This window comes from Lucilia sericata, unplaced genomic scaffold (assembly GCF_015586225.1).
Source record: "Lucilia sericata isolate MDLA Ls3-8-SP2 unplaced genomic scaffold, ASM1558622v1 Contig000030F_arrow, whole genome shotgun sequence".
NCBI classification, from domain to species: Eukaryota; Metazoa; Arthropoda; class Insecta; order Diptera; family Calliphoridae; genus Lucilia; species Lucilia sericata.
The window spans coordinates 245,935-266,240 of NW_023994068.1; the positions used below are offsets into that span (position 1 = coordinate 245,935).

General features: G+C 31.0%; 1 protein-coding gene across 1 annotated transcript; it reads right to left on the reverse strand.

The window, feature by feature from the left end:
• Positions 1-8,289: 8,289 nt before the first annotated feature.
• Positions 8,290-19,364, reverse strand: LOC119611166. The gene is made up of 3 exons (XM_037966667.1): positions 18,959-19,364; positions 18,614-18,800; positions 8,290-9,642 (listed from the first exon to the last, which is right to left on the reverse strand). The coding sequence occupies exons 2-3, from the start codon at positions 18,643-18,645 to the stop codon at positions 8,940-8,942; spliced, it is 735 nt and encodes a 244-aa protein (XP_037822595.1). The 5' UTR covers positions 18,646-18,800; positions 18,959-19,364; the 3' UTR covers positions 8,290-8,939.
• Between the last annotated feature and the right edge of the window lie 942 nt (positions 19,365-20,306).

A 20,306-nucleotide genomic window follows, 5' to 3' on the forward strand; every position in this document is an offset into this window, starting at 1 on the left:
TATTATTTAGCTGAATAATTTATCTATACACAGAACATACTCATGTGGTATTAAGTGATTTTCAGAAGTGAACCTTATATGGGAGATATGGCCAATTATGGTCCGATCCAGAAAAAAAATCCGTATAATGATTTATATATTCAAAGAACACATTCATGACGAATTTTATCCCGATAACTTTGATTGTCAATGAAATTGTGCGTTTAAGTAATTTCCGGAAATGGTCCTTATATGGGAGTTATGACCAATTATGTACTGATTCAGAAAAAATTTTGCAAAATGACTTATATGTACACAAAACATATTCAAGTTGAATTTGATAGCTTTATTTATCAATGCGTTTCAGTGATTTTCGGAAGTGGTCCTTAAATGGGAGCTATGACCAATTATGGACCGATCCGGAAAAACTTTCGCGGAATGATTTATAAATACACAAAACATTTTCATGTTGAATTTTATCCCGATAGCTTAATTCATCAATGAAATATGTGCTTTTAAGTGATTTTCGGGAGTGGACGTTATATGGGAGTTATGACCAATTGTGGCCTGATACGGAAATTTCGCGGAATGATTTATAAATACACAAGACATATTCGTTTCGAATTTTATACCGATAGCTTTATTCATCAATGAAAAATGAGCTTTTAAGTAATTTTCGGAAGTGGACCTTATATGGGATATATAACCAATTATGGGCCGATCCAGAAAAAATTTCGCACAGTGATTTGTATATACAGAAAACACATTCATGTCGAATTTTATCACTATAGCTTTTTTTGTCAATGAAATAAGTGCGTTTAAGTGAGTTTCGGGAGTGAACACTATATGGCACCTATGACCAATTGTGGACCGATACAGATCTACGTTGGCATTATGATTCCTGTTCATATTATATTTATACATACAAAATTGTTTGTTGATATCGATATAATTGGGGGAGTTATTCACGATAAATTAATTTCCGGGTACATGTACCTTTGTATGGGGCTATGGGAAATTTTGAATCGATTGTTATGACTTTGAACATAATTTATCTCCGGCAGAAAAAAATAATGCGTGGCAAAATTCATCGACATATCATTGGTAGTTTCTGAGAAAACTACTTTAGAAAGGGGGAAAAATTTTTTTTCGAGGTAGTCTGAAATTTTTATTCATAACTTTTTACTTTGTGAACTGAATTTGCTGATTTTTAATATCAAACTGCTTAGGACAATAATAAATATTTTCGATGAATTTAAATCTACTCAGAATTTCACAAGGACCCAGAATATATATACTTTGTTGGGTCTTAGGTGAATATTTCTTGGCGTTACACACGGAACGACAAACTTATATATACCCTCTATCACCACTGATGGTGGTGGAGAATATAAAAAAATAAAATATTTAGAGTATATATGTAGAGTATAATATGTTGGTCACACACGACTATACTTCCTATAAATGGACGCTAAATTTAGAGCTTTTTTGTTCATAAGAATCTAAAATTTATTTATCTGATAACAGGAACACTTGCCGTAAATCAGTTTAAAGTTGTAAAATACATAAAGTTCATAACATTTACTATAATTACAATCAAAATGTCCTTATTTATTATCCTTTTGTTACAAAAACTATTAAAGTTTTAAAATCTGAAAGTTTTTCTAAATGTTCTTATTATAAACTCTCAAATGTATAATACAAATTTTAGACTTTCTAAAGCTAAATAAGGATGCGGAAAAAAGGCTAGAAAAATCCAGAAGCTAAACCATACATTTCGAGGCTAATGATAAGTAATAAGGCAAATTTAGCCTTAAAAATTATTTTTTAAAAGGCCCTACCAGCGATTAAAAATCTTGATCTCAGTACAATATGTTTTAAAAAAATTCTGCAATGTTTTCGAAACGGGTCTCAAAAATTCCACAACTGTGAGCTTATCGCGTGAAAAATAATTTAAATTTTTGTTAGAGTATATCTGATCCGCAAATGTAATAAAAGCTAAAGTTACTGCTTCATGGCTGACGTAGAGCAGTATGAAAATTAAAAATTGTGAAAAAAGTGTGATTTTTTTTACTTAAATGGCCGTAACCAAGACATTAATCATAAATTTTGGATTTCTTTTTTTGGGTTGAAAGACAACACTTGCATCTTTAAAACAAAATATCCAATTTGAAAATCGGTTGCAAACTACCAAACATATATTTTTTTAAAGTTAAAACTTCAAAAATAGCTCTTTTTCACATCTTTTGCTCTTTAAAAGGAACTAAACGCAGAGATCGGGAAAAATTAAAAATATATTCCTACTCTATGAACTATAACGAAATGGAATTGATATATGAGAACCCCTGCATTTTTTGCTGTATCACTGTGTAATTTTCTATTTTCAAATTTTGATTTTCAAAATTAGTTACTTTTGAATGAAAACTGCAACAACTTAGTGCGTTGCCACTACTATGCTTACTAAACACAGCTTCTCTACGACTTATATTCAAACAGCTGTTATTTACATACACATGGCGTATAATTCAATGGATGATGGTAAGTAGTACGACAAATTTTAATATTTATCTTTTATTTTTTTATTTTCAGGAATCTAGGACAACCTTTGGACATGGAGATGGGTAATTATGTATTGTTCCAATTGTTTTCTTTACTTTTATTAATATGTTTTCTTTTCTCTTTTCAGGTGCAAAATATAAACCAAAAAAAAAAAAAAAAAAAAACAAACAACAAAATTAAATCCACCGAGATTTGGCTGGAGGAGTGGTGGTTCCAACTGCATTTTTTGTTAGCCCAATCTCCTAATAATAAATCCACCGGGAGTGGGCAGGAGTGGTGGCTCCATACGTATTTAGTAGCCCCTCCCTGTTACCAAAAAAAATAAATCCACCGAGATTGAGCTGGAGGAGTGATAGCACTAACTGCAATTATTAGCTCAATCTCAATTACAAAAGAAATCCACCAGGAGTGGTGGTTCCATACTTATTTAATAGCCCCTCCCTGTTACCAAAAAAAATAAATCCACCGAGATTGAGGTGGAGGAGTGGTGGCTCCAACTGCAATTAGTAGCTCAATATCAATTACAAAAGTAGCTCCATACACAATCCCTATTTAAAATACTAATTTTGGGAAAAAAGGGGTTTTAGGATTAGACGACCTCTTCCCAAACAGCGATTTCCCCGATTAGTTCATGAGGTCCTAGTCTATAATTATTTCTGTATTCCGCAAAATCTTCTAAAACTTTATCTATTGCCATTTCATCTACGTGTACAATTTCTGGAGCTAAATTAAAAGTACGCCAAAAATATATTCCTAGGTATAAATGTTGTTCCAAATCAGGACAAAGATATAAAATTATATTATCTTTCTTTTCTTTATACTTTATGAATAGACTAGCTTGCTGCCCGCTACTTCGTTAGCGATAAATTTTTGTATTTAATTGAATTAAAATTAGGCCCTATACTACGTGGTAGCCAGTGTTCTAATAACGAAAATCTTATTCTCGGGTCTTTTTGGTACCATAAACCTTCCGTGGCAAATCGAGTTTTCTAAAACCATTCACAAACAAATTTATATGTATTTTTTACAGTATATTCTATTATTTAGATACTAAATTTGAAAGAGGGATTAACCGACCGCCCCCCTACCCTTGCTTTTTCTCCTTGTAAAACAATGATACTTGAAACTTTCCGATTATGTATTAAAAAAAGATAAAATTTTGTTTAGATTAAATATCGAAAACTTCAAAGCATTTGCAGCGGAATTTTTTTAACGCTGGGAAAAAATAATATACTTTTCGACGTATTATTTTATATGCTATGTTGAATTTATAGGCCCCATTTGAAATTTTCAAAAATTTTATAAAAGTTGTTACTTTAATATATACATTTGTAAATAATTCTTCCAAATTTTTATTGTAAATGTCAAAACACTCTCAATTTTTATACCCTCCATCAGTGGGTATCAGTGGGTATACAACAAAGTATATGTATAAATATCCGGTTCTTATGAAATTCTGAGTCGATTTCGCTATGTCCGTCTGTATGTCTGCCTAAAACACGCTCACGGTAAAGCTAAGCAAAAGAAATCAACCAAACTCACCGAAAATATTCACTGTTGTCCTAAGCAGTTTGACATTGCAAATCAGCAAAAATGGTTTACAACTCGAAAAAATAACCGTTTTTTTCCTAAATCTTAAAAAGTGTCAGAAACTACAAAAATAATTCGATGAATTTTGTCACGTGTTATTTTTTCGCCCAGTGATCTATTATGTTCAAATCATACAAAGGTACGTATTTCCGGAAATGGATTTATCGTTTAAAATTTCGTTATCACCACATCCGAAAATTATCATCCATCTCCGAAAATTACGTAAACGAACACATTTAGAGAAAAGAGATATCGCTATAAAATTCGATATGAGTATAAGTACATATTTTTGTATATACAAATCATTCCGCAAAAATTTTTTTGGATCAGGTCATAATTGGTCATAGCTCCCATAAAAGACCATCGTTCGAAAATTATTACTTAAGTGAATATAATTCATTAACGACATTGAGGTAAAATTCGACAGTAATCTATCTATATAAATAAAAATCAATTGTCGTTCGTTGGTAATTGCATCAGTTGAGAACGGCTAAACCGATTTGGACAATTTTTTTACTGAAATGTTTGTCATAGTCCAACTTAGGTTTTTACGGAAAGAAAAATTGACAACGCCCACTTTTACGCACACTTTTTTCGATTTATCTAAAATCGGAAAACGGCTGCACCGATTTGGATAATTTTTTATTTAGTAGTAATCTAATTTAAGTTTTTACTGAAAGAAAAATTTACCACGCCCACTTTTTTCGATTTATCTAAAATCGGAAAACGGCTGCACCGATTTGGCTAAATTTTTTAAAACATGTTCGTAGTAATCAAATTTAAAGTTTTACTGAAAGAATAATTGACCACGCCCACTTTTACGCTCACTTTTTTCGATTTATCTAAAATCACAAATCGAACATAAACATTTTTTTTAATTTGGACAGGACAACGTCTGTCGGGCCAGCTAGTATGTAATGAATGTCGTAATTTTAAGCATATTCAAAAATAGAAATTTGTATATTATTTTGTTTTTATATGACTCCTATACAGTAAAAGTCGTTTTGCAGATCAGATATACTCTAACAAAAATTTAAATTATTTTTCACGCGATAAGCTCACAATTGTGGAATTTTTGAGACCCATTTCGAAAACATTGCAGAATTTTCTTGAAACATATTGTACTGAGATCAAGATTTTTAATCGCTAGTAGGGCCTTTTAAAAAATAATTTTTAATGCTAAATTTGCCTTTTTACTTATCATTAGCCTCGAAATGTATGGTTTAGCTTCTGGTTTTTTCTAGCCTTTTTTCCGCATCCTTATTTAGCTTTAGAAAGTCTAAAATTTGTATTATACATTTGAGAGTTTATAATAAGAACATTTAGAAAAACTTTCAGATTTTAAAACTTTAATAGTTTTTGTAACAAAAGGATAATAAATAAGGACATTTTGATTGTAATTATAGTAAATGTTATGAACTTTATGTATTTTACAACTTTAAACTGATTTACGGCAAGTGTTTCTGTTATCAGATAAATAAATTTTAGATTCTTATGAACAAAAAAGCTCTAAATTTAGCGTCCATTTATAGGAAGTATAGTGGTGTGTGACCAACATATTATACTCTACAGCAATTATAAGTATAATTTAACAAATATTTTATTTTTTTATATTCTCCACCACCATCAGTGGTGATAGAGGGTATATATAAGTTTGTCGTTCCGTGTGTAACACCAAGAAATATTCACCTAAGACCCAACAAAGTATATATATTCTGGGTCCTTGTGAAATTCTGAGTAGATTTAGTTATGTCCGTCTGTCTGTCTGAGTAAAACACGCTCACGTTAAAACTAAGCAAAGGAAATCAACCAAATTCATCGAAAATATTTATTATTGTCCTAAGCAGTTTGATATTGAAAATCAGCAAATTCAGTTCACAAAGTAAAAAGTTATGAATAAAAATTTTAGACTACCTCGAAAAAAAATTTTTCCTCCTTTCTAAAGTAGTTTTCTCAGAAACTACCAATGATATGTCGATGAATTTTGCCACGCATTATTTTTTTCTGCCGGAGATCAATTATGTTCAAAGTCATAACAATCGATTCAAAATTTTCCATAGCCCCATACAAAGGTACATGTACCCGGAAATTAATTTATCGTGAATAACTCCCCCAATTATATCGATATCAACAAACAATTTTGTATGTATAATATAAACAGGAATCATAATGCCAACGAAGATCTGTATCGGTCCACAATTGGTCATAGGTGCCATATAGTGTTCACTCCCGAAACTCACTTAAACGCACTTATTTCATTGACAAAAAAAGCTATAGTGATAAAATTCGACATGAATGTGTTTTCTGTATATACAAATCACTGTGCGAAATTTTTTCTGGATCGGCCCATAATTGGTCATATATCCCATATAAGGTCCACTTCCGAAAATTACTTAAAAGCTCATTTTTCATTTATGAATAAAGCTATCGGTATAAAATTCGAAACGAATATGTCTTGTGTATTTATAAATCATTCCGCGAAATTTCCGTATCAGGCCACAATTGGTCATAACTCCCATATAACGTCCACTTCCGAAAATCACTTAAAAGCACATATTTCATTGATGAATTAAGCTATCGGGATAAAATTCAACATGAAAATGTTTTGTGTATTTATAAATCATTCCGCGAAAGTTTTTCCGGATCGGTCCATAATTGGTCATAGCTCCCATTTAAGGACCACTTCCGAAAATCACTGAAACGCATTGATAAATAAAGCTATCAAATTCAACTTGAATATGTTTTGTGTACATATAAGTCATTTTGCAAACTTTTTTCTGAATCAGTACATAATTGGTCATAACTCCCATATAAGGACCATTTCCGAAAATTACTTAAACGCACAATTTCATTGACAATCAAAGTTATCGGGATAAAATTCGTCATGAATGTGTTCTTTGAATATATAAATCATTATACGGATTTTTTTCTGGATCGGACCATAATTGGCCATATCTCCCATATAAGGTTCACTTCTGAAAATCACTTAATACCACATGAGTATGTTCTGTGTATAGATAAATTATTCACCTAAATAATAGATCATAGCACCCGTAAAAGGAAAATATCCGAAAATCACTTAATATAAATTTTTTTTGACCTATTCAAAATTAATTTCATGTATGCACAAAGAAATTACTAAATGTCTATAATTAGATATTTAAATGGGCTTTAATAAAAGTAGTTTGCTGGTGAAGGGTATTTAAGATTCGTCATGGCCGAATATAGCACTCTAACTTGTTTTTTTAAAGTACCAATTTAAGACACCGTTTTTATCCCTTCATTACCCAAACTTTTAAAAAGTAACGAAAGTATTTCTAACATCCTTCGATCAGAATAAATTACATTAAAAGTCTTATTTGTATGGTCATTTGTTTAGAAGATTACAGGCTAAGAAAAGGTCTTACACGGACAGTTTTTACCCTTTTAGCTCTATAAAATCCCGATTTTTGAAAAAGTACCAGACACCTATCAATTATTTTTTTTGTATAATAGATGATATATTTGGAATTTTATTTATATCTCTGCTTCTGTAGAAGATATAAAGGTTACCATTTTTACCCATTTCATTCCCTAAACGTTCGACTTTTCAAAAATCCCTTCTTAGTGGATCTATACAATGTCAAAGGAACACAGTATCCAAATATCATGAATCAAGCTTTAGCAGTTTGGGCTGGGCGATGATGAATCAGTCAGTCAATCAGTCACACCCCTGCCAGCAAATTTGAGTTTAATTTTGGATAAATGAACTAAATTTACACTAGTTAGGCTCAACTTCATGTTTCTCAGTGCTAAATAAAAATATTTACAAAAATAAAATACATTATTTTGTAATTTTTATCCCATTTTTGTAAAATTTAAGTTGGATCTAATATACCAAATAGAAACGTAAATGATAATAATTAGATAGAATAAAAATGTATAAAAAGAACACTTTTTAATACACTAACAAGATAATTTAAGGCAGAATTATTTTTGCTCTCAAAATTTAAAAGAAAAAGTGTTTGTATATTTCAGTAAATATATTAAGTTTATAGTGATCTGTTGTGTGAATAGTAACATTTGTGAAATTTTGTAATGATTTTATTTAAAATTTAATAAATAAAAAATAAATTGAAATAACTTGAGCAAACTTCTATAGATTGGAAGAGCGGGGGGAAAACAAGTGGATCAATCTAAAAGAAGTTTGAATTAATTATAATTACTCTCGTCCGAGTAATTATAATTATATGCGTGCCGTAAAAAAAAGAAAAGAGAAATAAGCGGGGATTAATAAAATATTTCTTTTCCTTTTAATAAGAGAGTAAGGGTTTTGGGGAATGAGGAAACTCACCTTTTGTTCTGCCGGGCCAAATCAAAGTAAATGAAGTGGAGTTGGTTTTTTTTTGTATTTTATTTTATTTTATTTTGTTCACAGCACTGAGAGATTAAAGAGCGGGAGAGATATTTTAATGTTTTCACAACGACTGATGAATTACAAGTGAAGTTTTATTTTCGCGATTACAATAAAGGAAGCTTAAGATTTATACAAAATGGCAATTCAGCTAATAATTACAACAATTTGACAATTCATTTTTCGTACTAAAAAGGGTTTACTTAACAATGATATATTTATAATATTACGGTAATGCAGTTTATGACAATTCAATGCAATTCAATTTAACTGGCAACAGTAAGAATATAAATAAAAAAGTAAACAATTCAAATCTTATAATTCACAAAATAATTCAATAAAATAATTCAATAAAAAAATAATAATAATATAAAAAAAAATATTGTGTCCAAGATTGGACATGCCGCCGGCCTTGCCCTTAGGCAACAGATGGCCCCTTGTTGGTGGAGCAGAGTACTTCTGCTAAGGATTTAATGGCTTCGATGATTATATTTTGATTTATGTTGGCGGAAGTTGTTGGTTGAGTTGTTTGTGGGTCTGGTGTTTGAGCGGTTGATGTGTTTGGTGGTTGATTCTGTTGAGGTCTTTGAATCGTTGATAGTAGGGTGCGTCTGTGCGGCTTGGGCCGTTGATGACGTTGCTGGCTCGTTTGGTTGCCGACGGTAATACGAAGCTTTGGTGGGTGTAACATCGTATGATGAAACCGGTGGCATCTGCGGCAGCTTGCCATTGAGGTACAGTCCCGAACAATATGGCTTTTGGCCAAACAGTTGACACAGTATTTGTGTCTAGTTACCACCTCAATCCTCCGGATGACTGTCATGTTCAGGAATTTTGGGCAAAACCGTATGGCATGGAACCTCATACAAAGTTTGCACTGGTACAATGCCGGATCCCTTCGGGTGTTGTGCTGGGTAGTGTGGTGACGGCTTCGCTGCCTATTGTGGCCTTCACTTTGCCGTGAGGTTACGCCTCTGTGGTGATGACTGCTGCTTTGGCTGCGACGTTCTCCTGACCAAGTGGTGGTGCTGTGGTAGTCGTCATTATTGGGGGCTTCTCTTGGCCGAGTGGTAGTGCTGCTGTCTTCGCTTGGCCGTGTAGCGGTAAGTCTTCGGTTGGTTCTAGGAGGAAAAAAAGTGTAAGTAACTGATAAAACAAATTAAGGTGGATTAGTGCTGGGAAAATTAGGGATTGTTAAGTGTGTAAGTGTAATAATGAGAAGTGTTAAATGAGAGATTAGTGTGAAAGGAGTTAGAGTAATTAAAATATATAAAAAGATATTGCTACAGGAGATATTATTTATGATATTATTTATATTGGATTAGAATTTTAATCTAAGTTAAAATTCTAATCATGATTTTCGCTTAAAAATGGTAGGTAACATAATTTGACGATGGGCCGAGTAATGATTCCTGAGCTTATTCTTACTTCGGCAATGCGTACATTATTATCTGAACCAAAGTAAGTTTTTTCGATTCTTCCTAGACGCCATTCGTAAGGCGGCTGAAGATCGTCCATTACAACGACGAGATCTCCGATTTTAAGATTTGTAGTAGAGTTTTTCCACTTATAGCGTTTGTGTAAAGTTTTAAGATAATCATTTTTCCAGCGTATTGAGAATTGATGATGCATAGCTTTTAATTTTTCCCACCTATTAATAAGAGATATATTTTGATAATCTTGTTCTGGGAGAGCCATTATCGGGACTCCTCTTAGGAAATGTCCTGGGGTTAGAGCAGTTAGATCTGAAGGGTCTTCAGATAAAGCTGAGATTGGGCGAGAGTTTAGTACGCCTTCAATTCGAGTTATAATTGTTGAGAATTCTTCAAATGTGAATTTTTGAGCACCAGTAATTCGTTTTAAATGAAATTTGAAACTTTTTACGGCGGCTTCCCATAAGCCGCCCATATGAGGAGCGTGTGGGGGAATAAATTTCCACTCAAAGCCGTGTGTCAAGTACTTTTGAGCTATATCTTGAGATGCGTTTTTTATAAAAGAGGAAAATTCTCGTAAAAGTTCTCTACTAGCCCCTACAAAGTTTCTACCGTTATCAGATACTACCCTTTGGGGTAGTCCTCGCCTCCCAACGAAACGAGAAAATGCAGCTTGAAATGCCGCTGAAGACAGATCAGAGCATACTTCTAAGTGAACAGCTTTCGTACTAAAGCAAACGAATACGCTTACGTACCCTTTGACAAAAGTAGATTTTCGTAAAGCTGACGCTTTGAGCTCAAAAGGCCCAGCAAAGTCAATGCCTGTTATTTGAAAAGGTAGCGACAAATTACATCTGGTAGGGGGTAGAGGAGCCATTATTTGAGAACAGGGTTGCTGTTTGTAAATTATACAAGTTTTACAGTTTCGTATTATATTTTTTACACGAGGCTTGAGTCTGAATACATAAAATTCAGTTTGTACCATTCGGCACATTTGACCACATTCGGCATGGGATAAGAATTCGTGTAAATATTTGAGATAAAGTTTACAAAAATGTGAATTACCGGGTAAAATTATAGGATAGCGTTCGCTATAGGGAAGTGATGATTGCGATAATCTTCCATTTACTCGTAAAATTGAGTTCGAGTCTATAAATGGATTAAGGGATTTTAGCGAACTTTTATTGGGTAATGCTTGAGATTTTAAGCAACATTCGTATTCTTCGAAATAGAATGTTTTTTGAGCGAGTATAATTAGTTTATTTTTTGAAAATTTCATTTCATCTTGAGTTAAAGATAATTGAGTAGCGGAATTAACTTTTTTACATTTGTTAATAAATCGAAAAACATAGCACATAATACGTAAGGCTTTGCTATACGACGAAAATCTTTCAAGACTATCTGTTTGTTGAGTTTCTGAATGCATTGATACTATTTTCTTTGGACATTCAGGGTTTTTTAAAGGATTTCTGTTAGGCCACTCAGACGATGGTTTAGTTAGCCATGATGGTCCATGCCACCAAAGTGAATTGTGAACAAGGTCTTGAGGTTTACAACCTCGAGTTCCCAAGTCTGCTGGATTATCATGCGTTGGGACATGTTTCCATATGGCGTTTGGCGTTAAACGATGAATTTCTGCAATACGATTTGCAACATATGTTTCCCACGTAGATGGGTGTTTAGAGAGCCAACCTAACACAATGGATGAATCAGTCCAAAGAAAGATTTCTTTAGTATTAAAATTTAATGAAGAAATAACGTAATTTACTAATTTTGATAGCAAAACTGCACCATTTAGTTCCAGTCTTGGAAGACAAACAGTTTGAATTGGTGCCACTTTACTTTTAGCTACAAGTAAATTTACAAAAGTGTTATAAGTTTTCGTTTTACATCGAATAAACACTGTAGCGCAATATGCTGTTTTAGACGCGTCTGAGAATCCGTGGATTTGAATATCGTCAGATGGCGTATACTGTAACCAGCGTGGAATGGAAATTGTTTTGATTTGAGATAAATCTCTGACTAGATTATTCCACTTTTGAAGAGATTCAGATGAAACATCTTCATCCCATTCCAAGCCTTCTAACCACAGCTGCTGCATCAGCATTTTTGCTCTGATGACGATGGGTGCAAGCCATCCAGCTGGATCAAAAAGTTTTGCAACTGACGATAAAATTTGACGTTTTGTTATTCTTTGAGATTCATCAATGGGTGAAAAACTATAAGAAAATGTATCAGTTATTGCATTCCACTTGATGCCAAGTGTTTTAGTAGAACTTGCTTCGTGAAATCGTAAGAAGTCCAAATCATAAAGATCTTCTTTGGGTAAATGAGCAAGTAATTGCGGGTTATTAGCAGTAATTTTCTTTAATGGGAAACCTGCTGAGTTTAATGTTTCAATAAGTTGAGTTTGAGCAGAAAGAGTTTCTTCAATTGAATAACCTCCTGAGAGAATGTCATCGACATAAGTTTCTGAGCGCAGAATTGATGCTGCTTTTGGGTGTGCAGGTTCGGAATCTGTTGCGAGTTGAAGAAGTGTCCGAATCGCGAGATAGGGAGCACAATTTATGCCAAAAGTGACGGTTTTGAGCTGATAATCTTTAACTGATTCATCTGACTCAGTTTGAAATAAAATTCTTTGAAAAGATCTATCAGCAGGGTGCACAAGTATTTGGCGATACATTTTTTGTATGTCGCCACTAAATACATATTGGTATTTTCTCCAATTGAGGATAATCGTAATTAAATCATTTTGTAGAGTGGGACCTGTGTATAACACATCATTGAGCGAGAATTTAGATTTTGATTTTCTTGATGCGTTAAATACGACTCTTAATTTGGTCGTTTTGTGTTCTGGGCGAACAACTGCGTGGTGCGGTAAGTAAAAAGAATAATATTTATCTTGGGATACAATTTCACTTGAAGAAGTTTCTTCCATGTGATCTAGAGTTATATAATCGTTCAGAACTGATTTATATTGAGCTTCAAGTTCTGGATCTTTTGCGAGTGTTTTCTCCATTCTGGAGTATTGAGCTAATGCAATATATCGGGATGAGCCAAGGGAAACTTTGTCGGGAAATTCTGATCTGAATGGTAGTCGAACGACGTATCTACCATTCTCATGTCGAGTTGTAGTTTGGGTATAAAACTTTTCACAAATTTCATGTTCAACGGTGTTTGGATGAGAAGTAGGAATTTCTTCCTGTTCCCAAAACATTTTCAAAGTATTATTTAAATCTGAAGTTTCACATTGTGTGACCGAAGTGGTAAAAGTTTGAATAGTTTGGGTTTTAATGGGACCACTAAGAACCCAACCAAAAACAGTGTGATAAGCTGAAGTTTGACCACATACATTCTTTTTAATACCTTCTAAATTAAGAAATTGTTCATAATCATTTCCTATAATGAGATTAATTTGAGCAGATTTATTGAAAGTTGGATCCGCTAGATCCAATTCTGAAAGCTCAGGCGAGTCAGGCATTTCAAAAGAATATGTTGGAAGCCATTTAGTGACTTTGGGCATTACTATAGCTTTAACTGGAATTCTTAAATTGTATCTTTTTGCATATAATACGAATTCACATTCTTTGTTAGCTATTTGTTTTTGGCCGCCAATACCAATAATTTCAAAATGAGAATTTTGATAAGGTAATTGAAGGCGATTTCGCACTTTTTCGGTTAAAAATGTTCGTTGAGAACCAGGGTCTATTAGAGCCCTAACAGTAAAAAGTTGACCTTGATGATCAATTTGTACTAATGCAGTATGCAACAGAATATTTTCATTATTCATTGAACAATTAGCTTGAATTTGATTTGAGCATGCTGGGAAATCATTTTGAGCTATAATTTGTTCAGTTTGGGCAGAATTCGACAAAGTTTTATGAGTTATATTTTTATTTTCTTTTGGCTCTTGATTTTTTTGCGAGTGTTCTGGGATTTGAGCGGGATTTTGTAACTTTGGTCTCATATGAAGCAAAGTATGATGATTTTTTTTACAATGGAGACAAGTTTTTTTACTTTTGCAATTTAGTTTAAAATGAGATGAACTCAAACAATTGTTGCAAATTTTATTTTTAAAAACGTAATCCACTCTTTGTTGTACCGTAAAGGTTCTAAATTTGGGACATGTTCTCAGTGAGTGAATTTCGTTACAGAGTTTACATTCGGGTTCATAGAGATTTTCATGAGATGTATAAGTTTGTATTTTGGATTCAGGTGCATTTGTTAAAGTAAAACAACTTTTTGAAATTTTTATGCTATTAATGCGTTCTACTGCTTCATATCTGTCAACAAGGAATTGTGACATTTGAGACCACTTGGGAAGTTCTCGAGGGGAAGTTAAAGACTGTTCCCAAAGCGAAAGAGTAAAATCTGGCAATTTTGTTGAAATTAGGCGAATTAAAATAGGGTCCCAACTTTCAACTTCTACCCCGAGAGTTCTTAAAGTTGCTAGCGAATCATTAACTGAAGATTGTATTCTTCTAATTGATTCGCTGTTTTCAGCGGTTGCTGGCGGAATATTAAAAAGGAGTTTTATTTGGTTATCAACCAGAACACGTTTGTTTTCATAGCGGGTTTTCAAAGCATTCCACGCTAATTCAAAATTTTCATGAGATAAGGGATATCTCTTTACAATGTCACCAGCTTCCCCTCGTGTTTTATTTCGAAGGTGGTATAATTTTGTGACAGGAGAGAGTTTTGAGTGATTTATATATACGGCCGTGAACATGTCACGAAACGATGGCCATTGTTCGTAACTGCCTTTAAATATTTCTGTATCGCAAGGGGGAAGTTTTATACAGTTACTTGAGTTATCTGGCGCAAAATTTTGAGTGAGTGGTTGGTTTGGGATTGAGTATCGGGCTGCTGCCTCGAACCCTGCTACATTAGAACTATCTAGTCTAGTAGCTTTTATTAAATCAAGAATTTGAGATGTGCATAAGTAATATGCGTCTACACACGCATTAAAATTAGTTTTCGCTTCTTCTTTAAATTCGGGTTTTATAGAGTTATCAGAAGCTAACATGACTCCTTCATAAGAAGCTTCGACTTTAACCCATCTTGCGTCCTAATCTTTTAATTTTACTTCAAGAACAGATTCAGATTGTTCTTCAATAGGCGTTCTATTGAATCGGTCACAAAATTGGAGAAGATGGTCGCAGTCGAATACAAAGCGCTCTTTTGGAGCTGAAGTAGACTTTGTATTTGATGTAGAAGTCATATTGAAATGAGTTTAATATAGATTTAAGCTTATTTTAGCTTTAAAGCGTAGTGATTGAAATTTAATTTCTTTGTAATAGCGGTAAATTAGGGTATAAGCTGTTAAAAGCTGAGTTATGAAACGAGAATAAAAATTTTCTTCAAAATTTTATTCTTTTTCGTAAAAGCGGATATAATAAAAGTGGATAATTGCAACTTTTTGTGAAAATGTTTTTATTAAAGGAGCTGGTATTTGGTGAAAGCGGATAAAATATAAAGTAAACCAAACGAGAATTAGGTATTTATTAAAATTTTTTATCGTTCTTCTTTATTCACTTTACTGAGAAGCGGTTATTAAAATAGTAATATGAACATAAAGAAGTAGTATCGATAGCGGCGAATTGAAATTTAATTTCAAATTTTAATAACTTTTCTTTATTCACTTTACTGAAAAGGCGGTTATTTAATAAAATAGTAATATGAACATAAAGAAAAAGTTATAATTTAAAATTTAACTTAATCAATTATTCGTATTTCTTTATACTCTGGGTAAAGGGGCTATAGCGTTATAGCACTAGATACCAATTATCTAGTTAAAAATTGAGTATACGAATAGAATAATTTACGAAGTGATAAAAAATTTAAAAAAAAATTGTAATTTTGGGCAAAATTGTTCAATTTTTATTATTCTCGGTGGTTTGTTTATATGCGATTATTAGAGAAAAACTAGAGCTGATATCTAGTTAAAGGTGAATCAAATCGCGGAAATAAAAAACTAAATTTAGAGCAAATTAGTTTTTATAATTTTCAACCAAATTTATTTTTCGATTATTAAAGAAGGGCTATAACTAGAGCTGATATCTAGTTAAAATGGTAAATAAAATCGCGGAATAAAATTTAAATTTAGAGCCAAAAAATCCTATAACTAGAGCTGATATCTAGTTAAAAAGGGTAATTCAAATCGCGGAAATCAAAAAAAAATTAAAATTTTAGAGCAAATTAAGTTTTTGTATTTCAAACAAAGTTATTTGTGTTTCGATATTCTCTTTATGTTTAATGGAGCTATTGATTTATAGCACTAGATAAGTTATATCTAGTTAATTTCTTAGCAGTCGTTGAGAATAATCGAAACAAATTTCAAGAAAAAGAGTTTTCACACAAATTAAAAAAAAAAAATTATTCGATATTCTTTTATTCTCTTTATCCTTGTATTTATCAGAACTAGATAACTAGTTAAAATTGAGCATTATTTGAGAATAAAGATATTCGAATTGAGCTGTAAACAAAATTTAAATATTAAGATATAGAGATGGGATATGTATAATATAGTATAATTTTAAAATTGTAAAATTTTTCAAATTTTATAAATGTGCACGTTTAAAAGTGTATTCGCTTGTAAATTGTTACTATGTGCTATTGCGCTTTATATAGGGGATTTAATTTTTCAAAAAACGTTAAATAAATAGTAAGGTATAATTGAATTGAAATTATTTAAATTTATTTAAATCAGTAAAAAAAATTACTAATTGCGTTAAAAAATTTTGTAAAAATTAAAATGAAATTTATTTCATTAAAAAATTATTTTGTTTATAATTTTTCCCGATAAATTAAAAAAGCACTATGGTAACACTTGATTGTGTCGGATTACTAAAAAAGCACGATGGTAACCCTTATTGAGAATGAGCGAGAATGTATATGAAAAAAATATAAGTGATGACAACACGACCACTATTAAGCGATTTTTTTTTTTTTTTCGAATACACTTTTACACTTGCACTTTTTATTTAATATTTTTGGATTGAGTAATTATTTTGATTTAGTAAAATATTTTGATTTGGGATAATTTAATGAGATTAAAATAATAACAAATTTATTTTTCTGCTTTTAGTAATTTTGGAAAAATTTTATTTAAATTTATTATTTTTTATTTTAAGTTTTGTTTTTTAGCGAGTAGTGAACTTTTTTAAATAATAACTTTGTGTTGTTAATATTGTTTTTATTTTTATTGTTCTTTATTTAAGTTGTTGTTGCTTATAATTCTTTGCAGTGGACTGTATGTAATTTTATTTCAGTTTAAGCAACAACAAAAATATTTAAATGATGAGAACAACACAAAGTATTCTTATTTATTTTACACTCGAGAAAAATATCAGCACAAGTTTTCACAATTTTTAATTTTAATAAAAATTTCACTGTGATTGAATTTTTCTTTAAGTATCACTTGAGTAAATAAAGTAATTTATTTGAGAAAATAAATTACTTTTATTTAAGCAGAAAAATAAATTTATTTTATTATTGCACTTTAATATTTTTTTTCTTCGTAATATTTTCTTTTAATTATTAGGAGCACACTTAATTTTTTTTTTGTGTAATATTTTTCGTTTTAATTTATTTTCTTTTATGTGAGAAACACTTGCATAAAAAACCATACAACAAATATATTTTCAATTTTGCTTTATTCTCGTTTGTTTATTTCTTTTGGACAAATATTATTACACAAACAATTTAACGGGATAATTACATGAGATTTGTAATAGGTATGGATTAGTAATATGTATATATGCAAACATGTATTGGGTAGGGGAAAAATTTATTTGCGGTAATTATGTGCACTTATATATAATTTTTTTTTAATTTAATTTTTATTAAAAAAAATTAAAATAAAATACCGATTTTACTTATTTAAAAAAATATGGCGTCACAATTTTTTCTCAATATGGCGTTATTTATTAAACTTTTTTTTTTTGGTATATAAGAAAAACCGCAAATTTTTATTTATTTCAAATAAATATGGCGACACAAGTTTTTATACAACAAAATTGCGCTTTTTTATTATATAGGGCACCGCTATTTTTATGTAAAATTATGCTCTTTAAAATATATAGGAACCGCTAATTTTTTATGTACACTTTATGTAAAATTATGCGCTTTTTATTCAAAAAATTTTAAATATGTATATAAGGAACCGCTATATTATATGTAAAAATTTGCGCTTTTTATTCTTTATTTTAAATATATAGAACCCGTAATTTTTTATATGGCGACACGAAATTTTTTTTTTTTGCACTTTTTAAGAAACAAATTTTTTCACTTTGCTAACACATTTATTTGTAACACATTTACATATATACATAAATATATTTTTTTTTATAGGGATTTTTTTGCAATTTTTGGCACTTTTATGTATTTATTCTTTTAGAGATTTTCTTTTTTTTCTTTTTTTTTTAATATTTGTTGTATGTTTTTTGTCACTTTTTTTGAGAGATTTATGTATTTTTTGCTTTTAATTTTTATTTCAAGAGCGAGATTTTAGGGGTTGTTTTTGAATTTTAAATATTCTTTTTTCTTGCACTTTAATATAGAGAGATATATGATGTTTTTTTATGTGATTTTTTGATGAGTGTATGTATGTGTGTGTGCGCGAGTGGGATTTTTTGAAAAAAATGAGATTTTTACTTACTTTTTGTCCGGCTTTTTAAAACTGATGAGCATGTAATTTACCTCATTCTTGCGGTGATCTTTGTAGGAAAATTTGTTGGTATTTTGCTGGTTATTTTTCAATATACTGAGAGGCTCGATTGGACCATGAAATAACTTGAGCAAACTTCTATAGATTGGAAGAGCGGGGGGAAAACAAGTGGATCAATCTAAAAGAAGTTTGAATTAATTATAATTACTCTCGTCCGAGTAATTATAATTATATGCGTGCCGTAAAAAAAAGAAAAGAGAAATAAGCGGGGATTAATAAAATATTTCTTTTCCTTTTAATAAGAGAGTAAGGGTTTTGGGGAATGAGGAAACTCACCTTTTGTTCTGCCGGGCCAAATCAAAGTAAATGAAGTGGAGTTGGTTTTTTTTTGTATTTTATTTTATTTTATTTTGTTCACAGCACTGAGAGATTAAAGAGCGGGAGAGATATTTTAATGTTTTCACAACGACTGATGAATTACAAGTGAAGTTTTATTTTCGCGATTACAATAAAGGAAGCTTAAGATTTATACAAAATGGCAATTCAGCTAATAATTACAACAATTTGACAATTCATTTTTCGTACTAAAAAGGGTTTACTTAACAATGATATATTTATAATATTACGGTAATGCAGTTTATGACAATTCAATGCAATTCAATTTAACTGGCAACAGTAAGAATATAAATAAAAAAGTAAACAATTCAAATCTTATAATTCACAAAATAATTCAATAAAATAATTCAATAAAAAAATAATAATAATATAAAAAAAAATATTGTGTCCAAGATTGGACATAAATTTAATATATAATAAACATAAGTGAGAGATTAGTGAGTGTTCACATCAGTGAACACATAACACTGTCCATCCCTGACGTCATTTAATACCCACACATAACTGCAGCCAACTTCATCTACATATGAACGTCAGCTGAAGTTTTGGCTTTCATCTTTAACTTACTTCTATTCTAATCCACCTGTGAGAAGAACAAAAAGTGTGTGCGCTAAACGAACCAACAAACAAAACAACAAACCCTACAACAGCGAATTAAAAGTTTGTAAATAAATAAATAAATTATAAACTTAACCCTAAATAAAAACTAGTGATAAAACTTATAATTAGTGATAAACCCTAAAACTAAAAATAAATACTAAATCTAGTGGAAATCTTAATTTTCTTAATTTATATCACAGTTTGTATATCACAGTTAAACCAATTAAAATTTATATCTAAAACTTATATCTATTGTTAAAGGAATTAAATGATTGTGAAAACCCTAAACCAATATTAAAACATTAAAACCCTAAAACCTTTAAAAATACTTACAACTAAAATAAAATCTGAATTTATAACCTAAAAATACTTACCCTATATACTTACCTTATATACTTACCCAAAAGATCAATAAACACATAAGTATTATAACGTTTTATGAAAATATCCCAAGCCTTTCTTATTTACCCTTCCTCCTAATTCCCGCGTAAGTACCCATCTACCCATCTCCCTCTAACCCCTAAATAAACATTGGTCCAAACGAGCCTTTAAAAAAGAAACGGCTACATACATAAATTACAGTCCACAAAAAGAAAGCTGAAAATAAAAGTAAGCTTAAAAATAAAAAGTGTGAAGAAAGTGAAAAGTGTTGAAAGTAAGCAAAAGCAAGTGTATGTAAAAAAAAAAT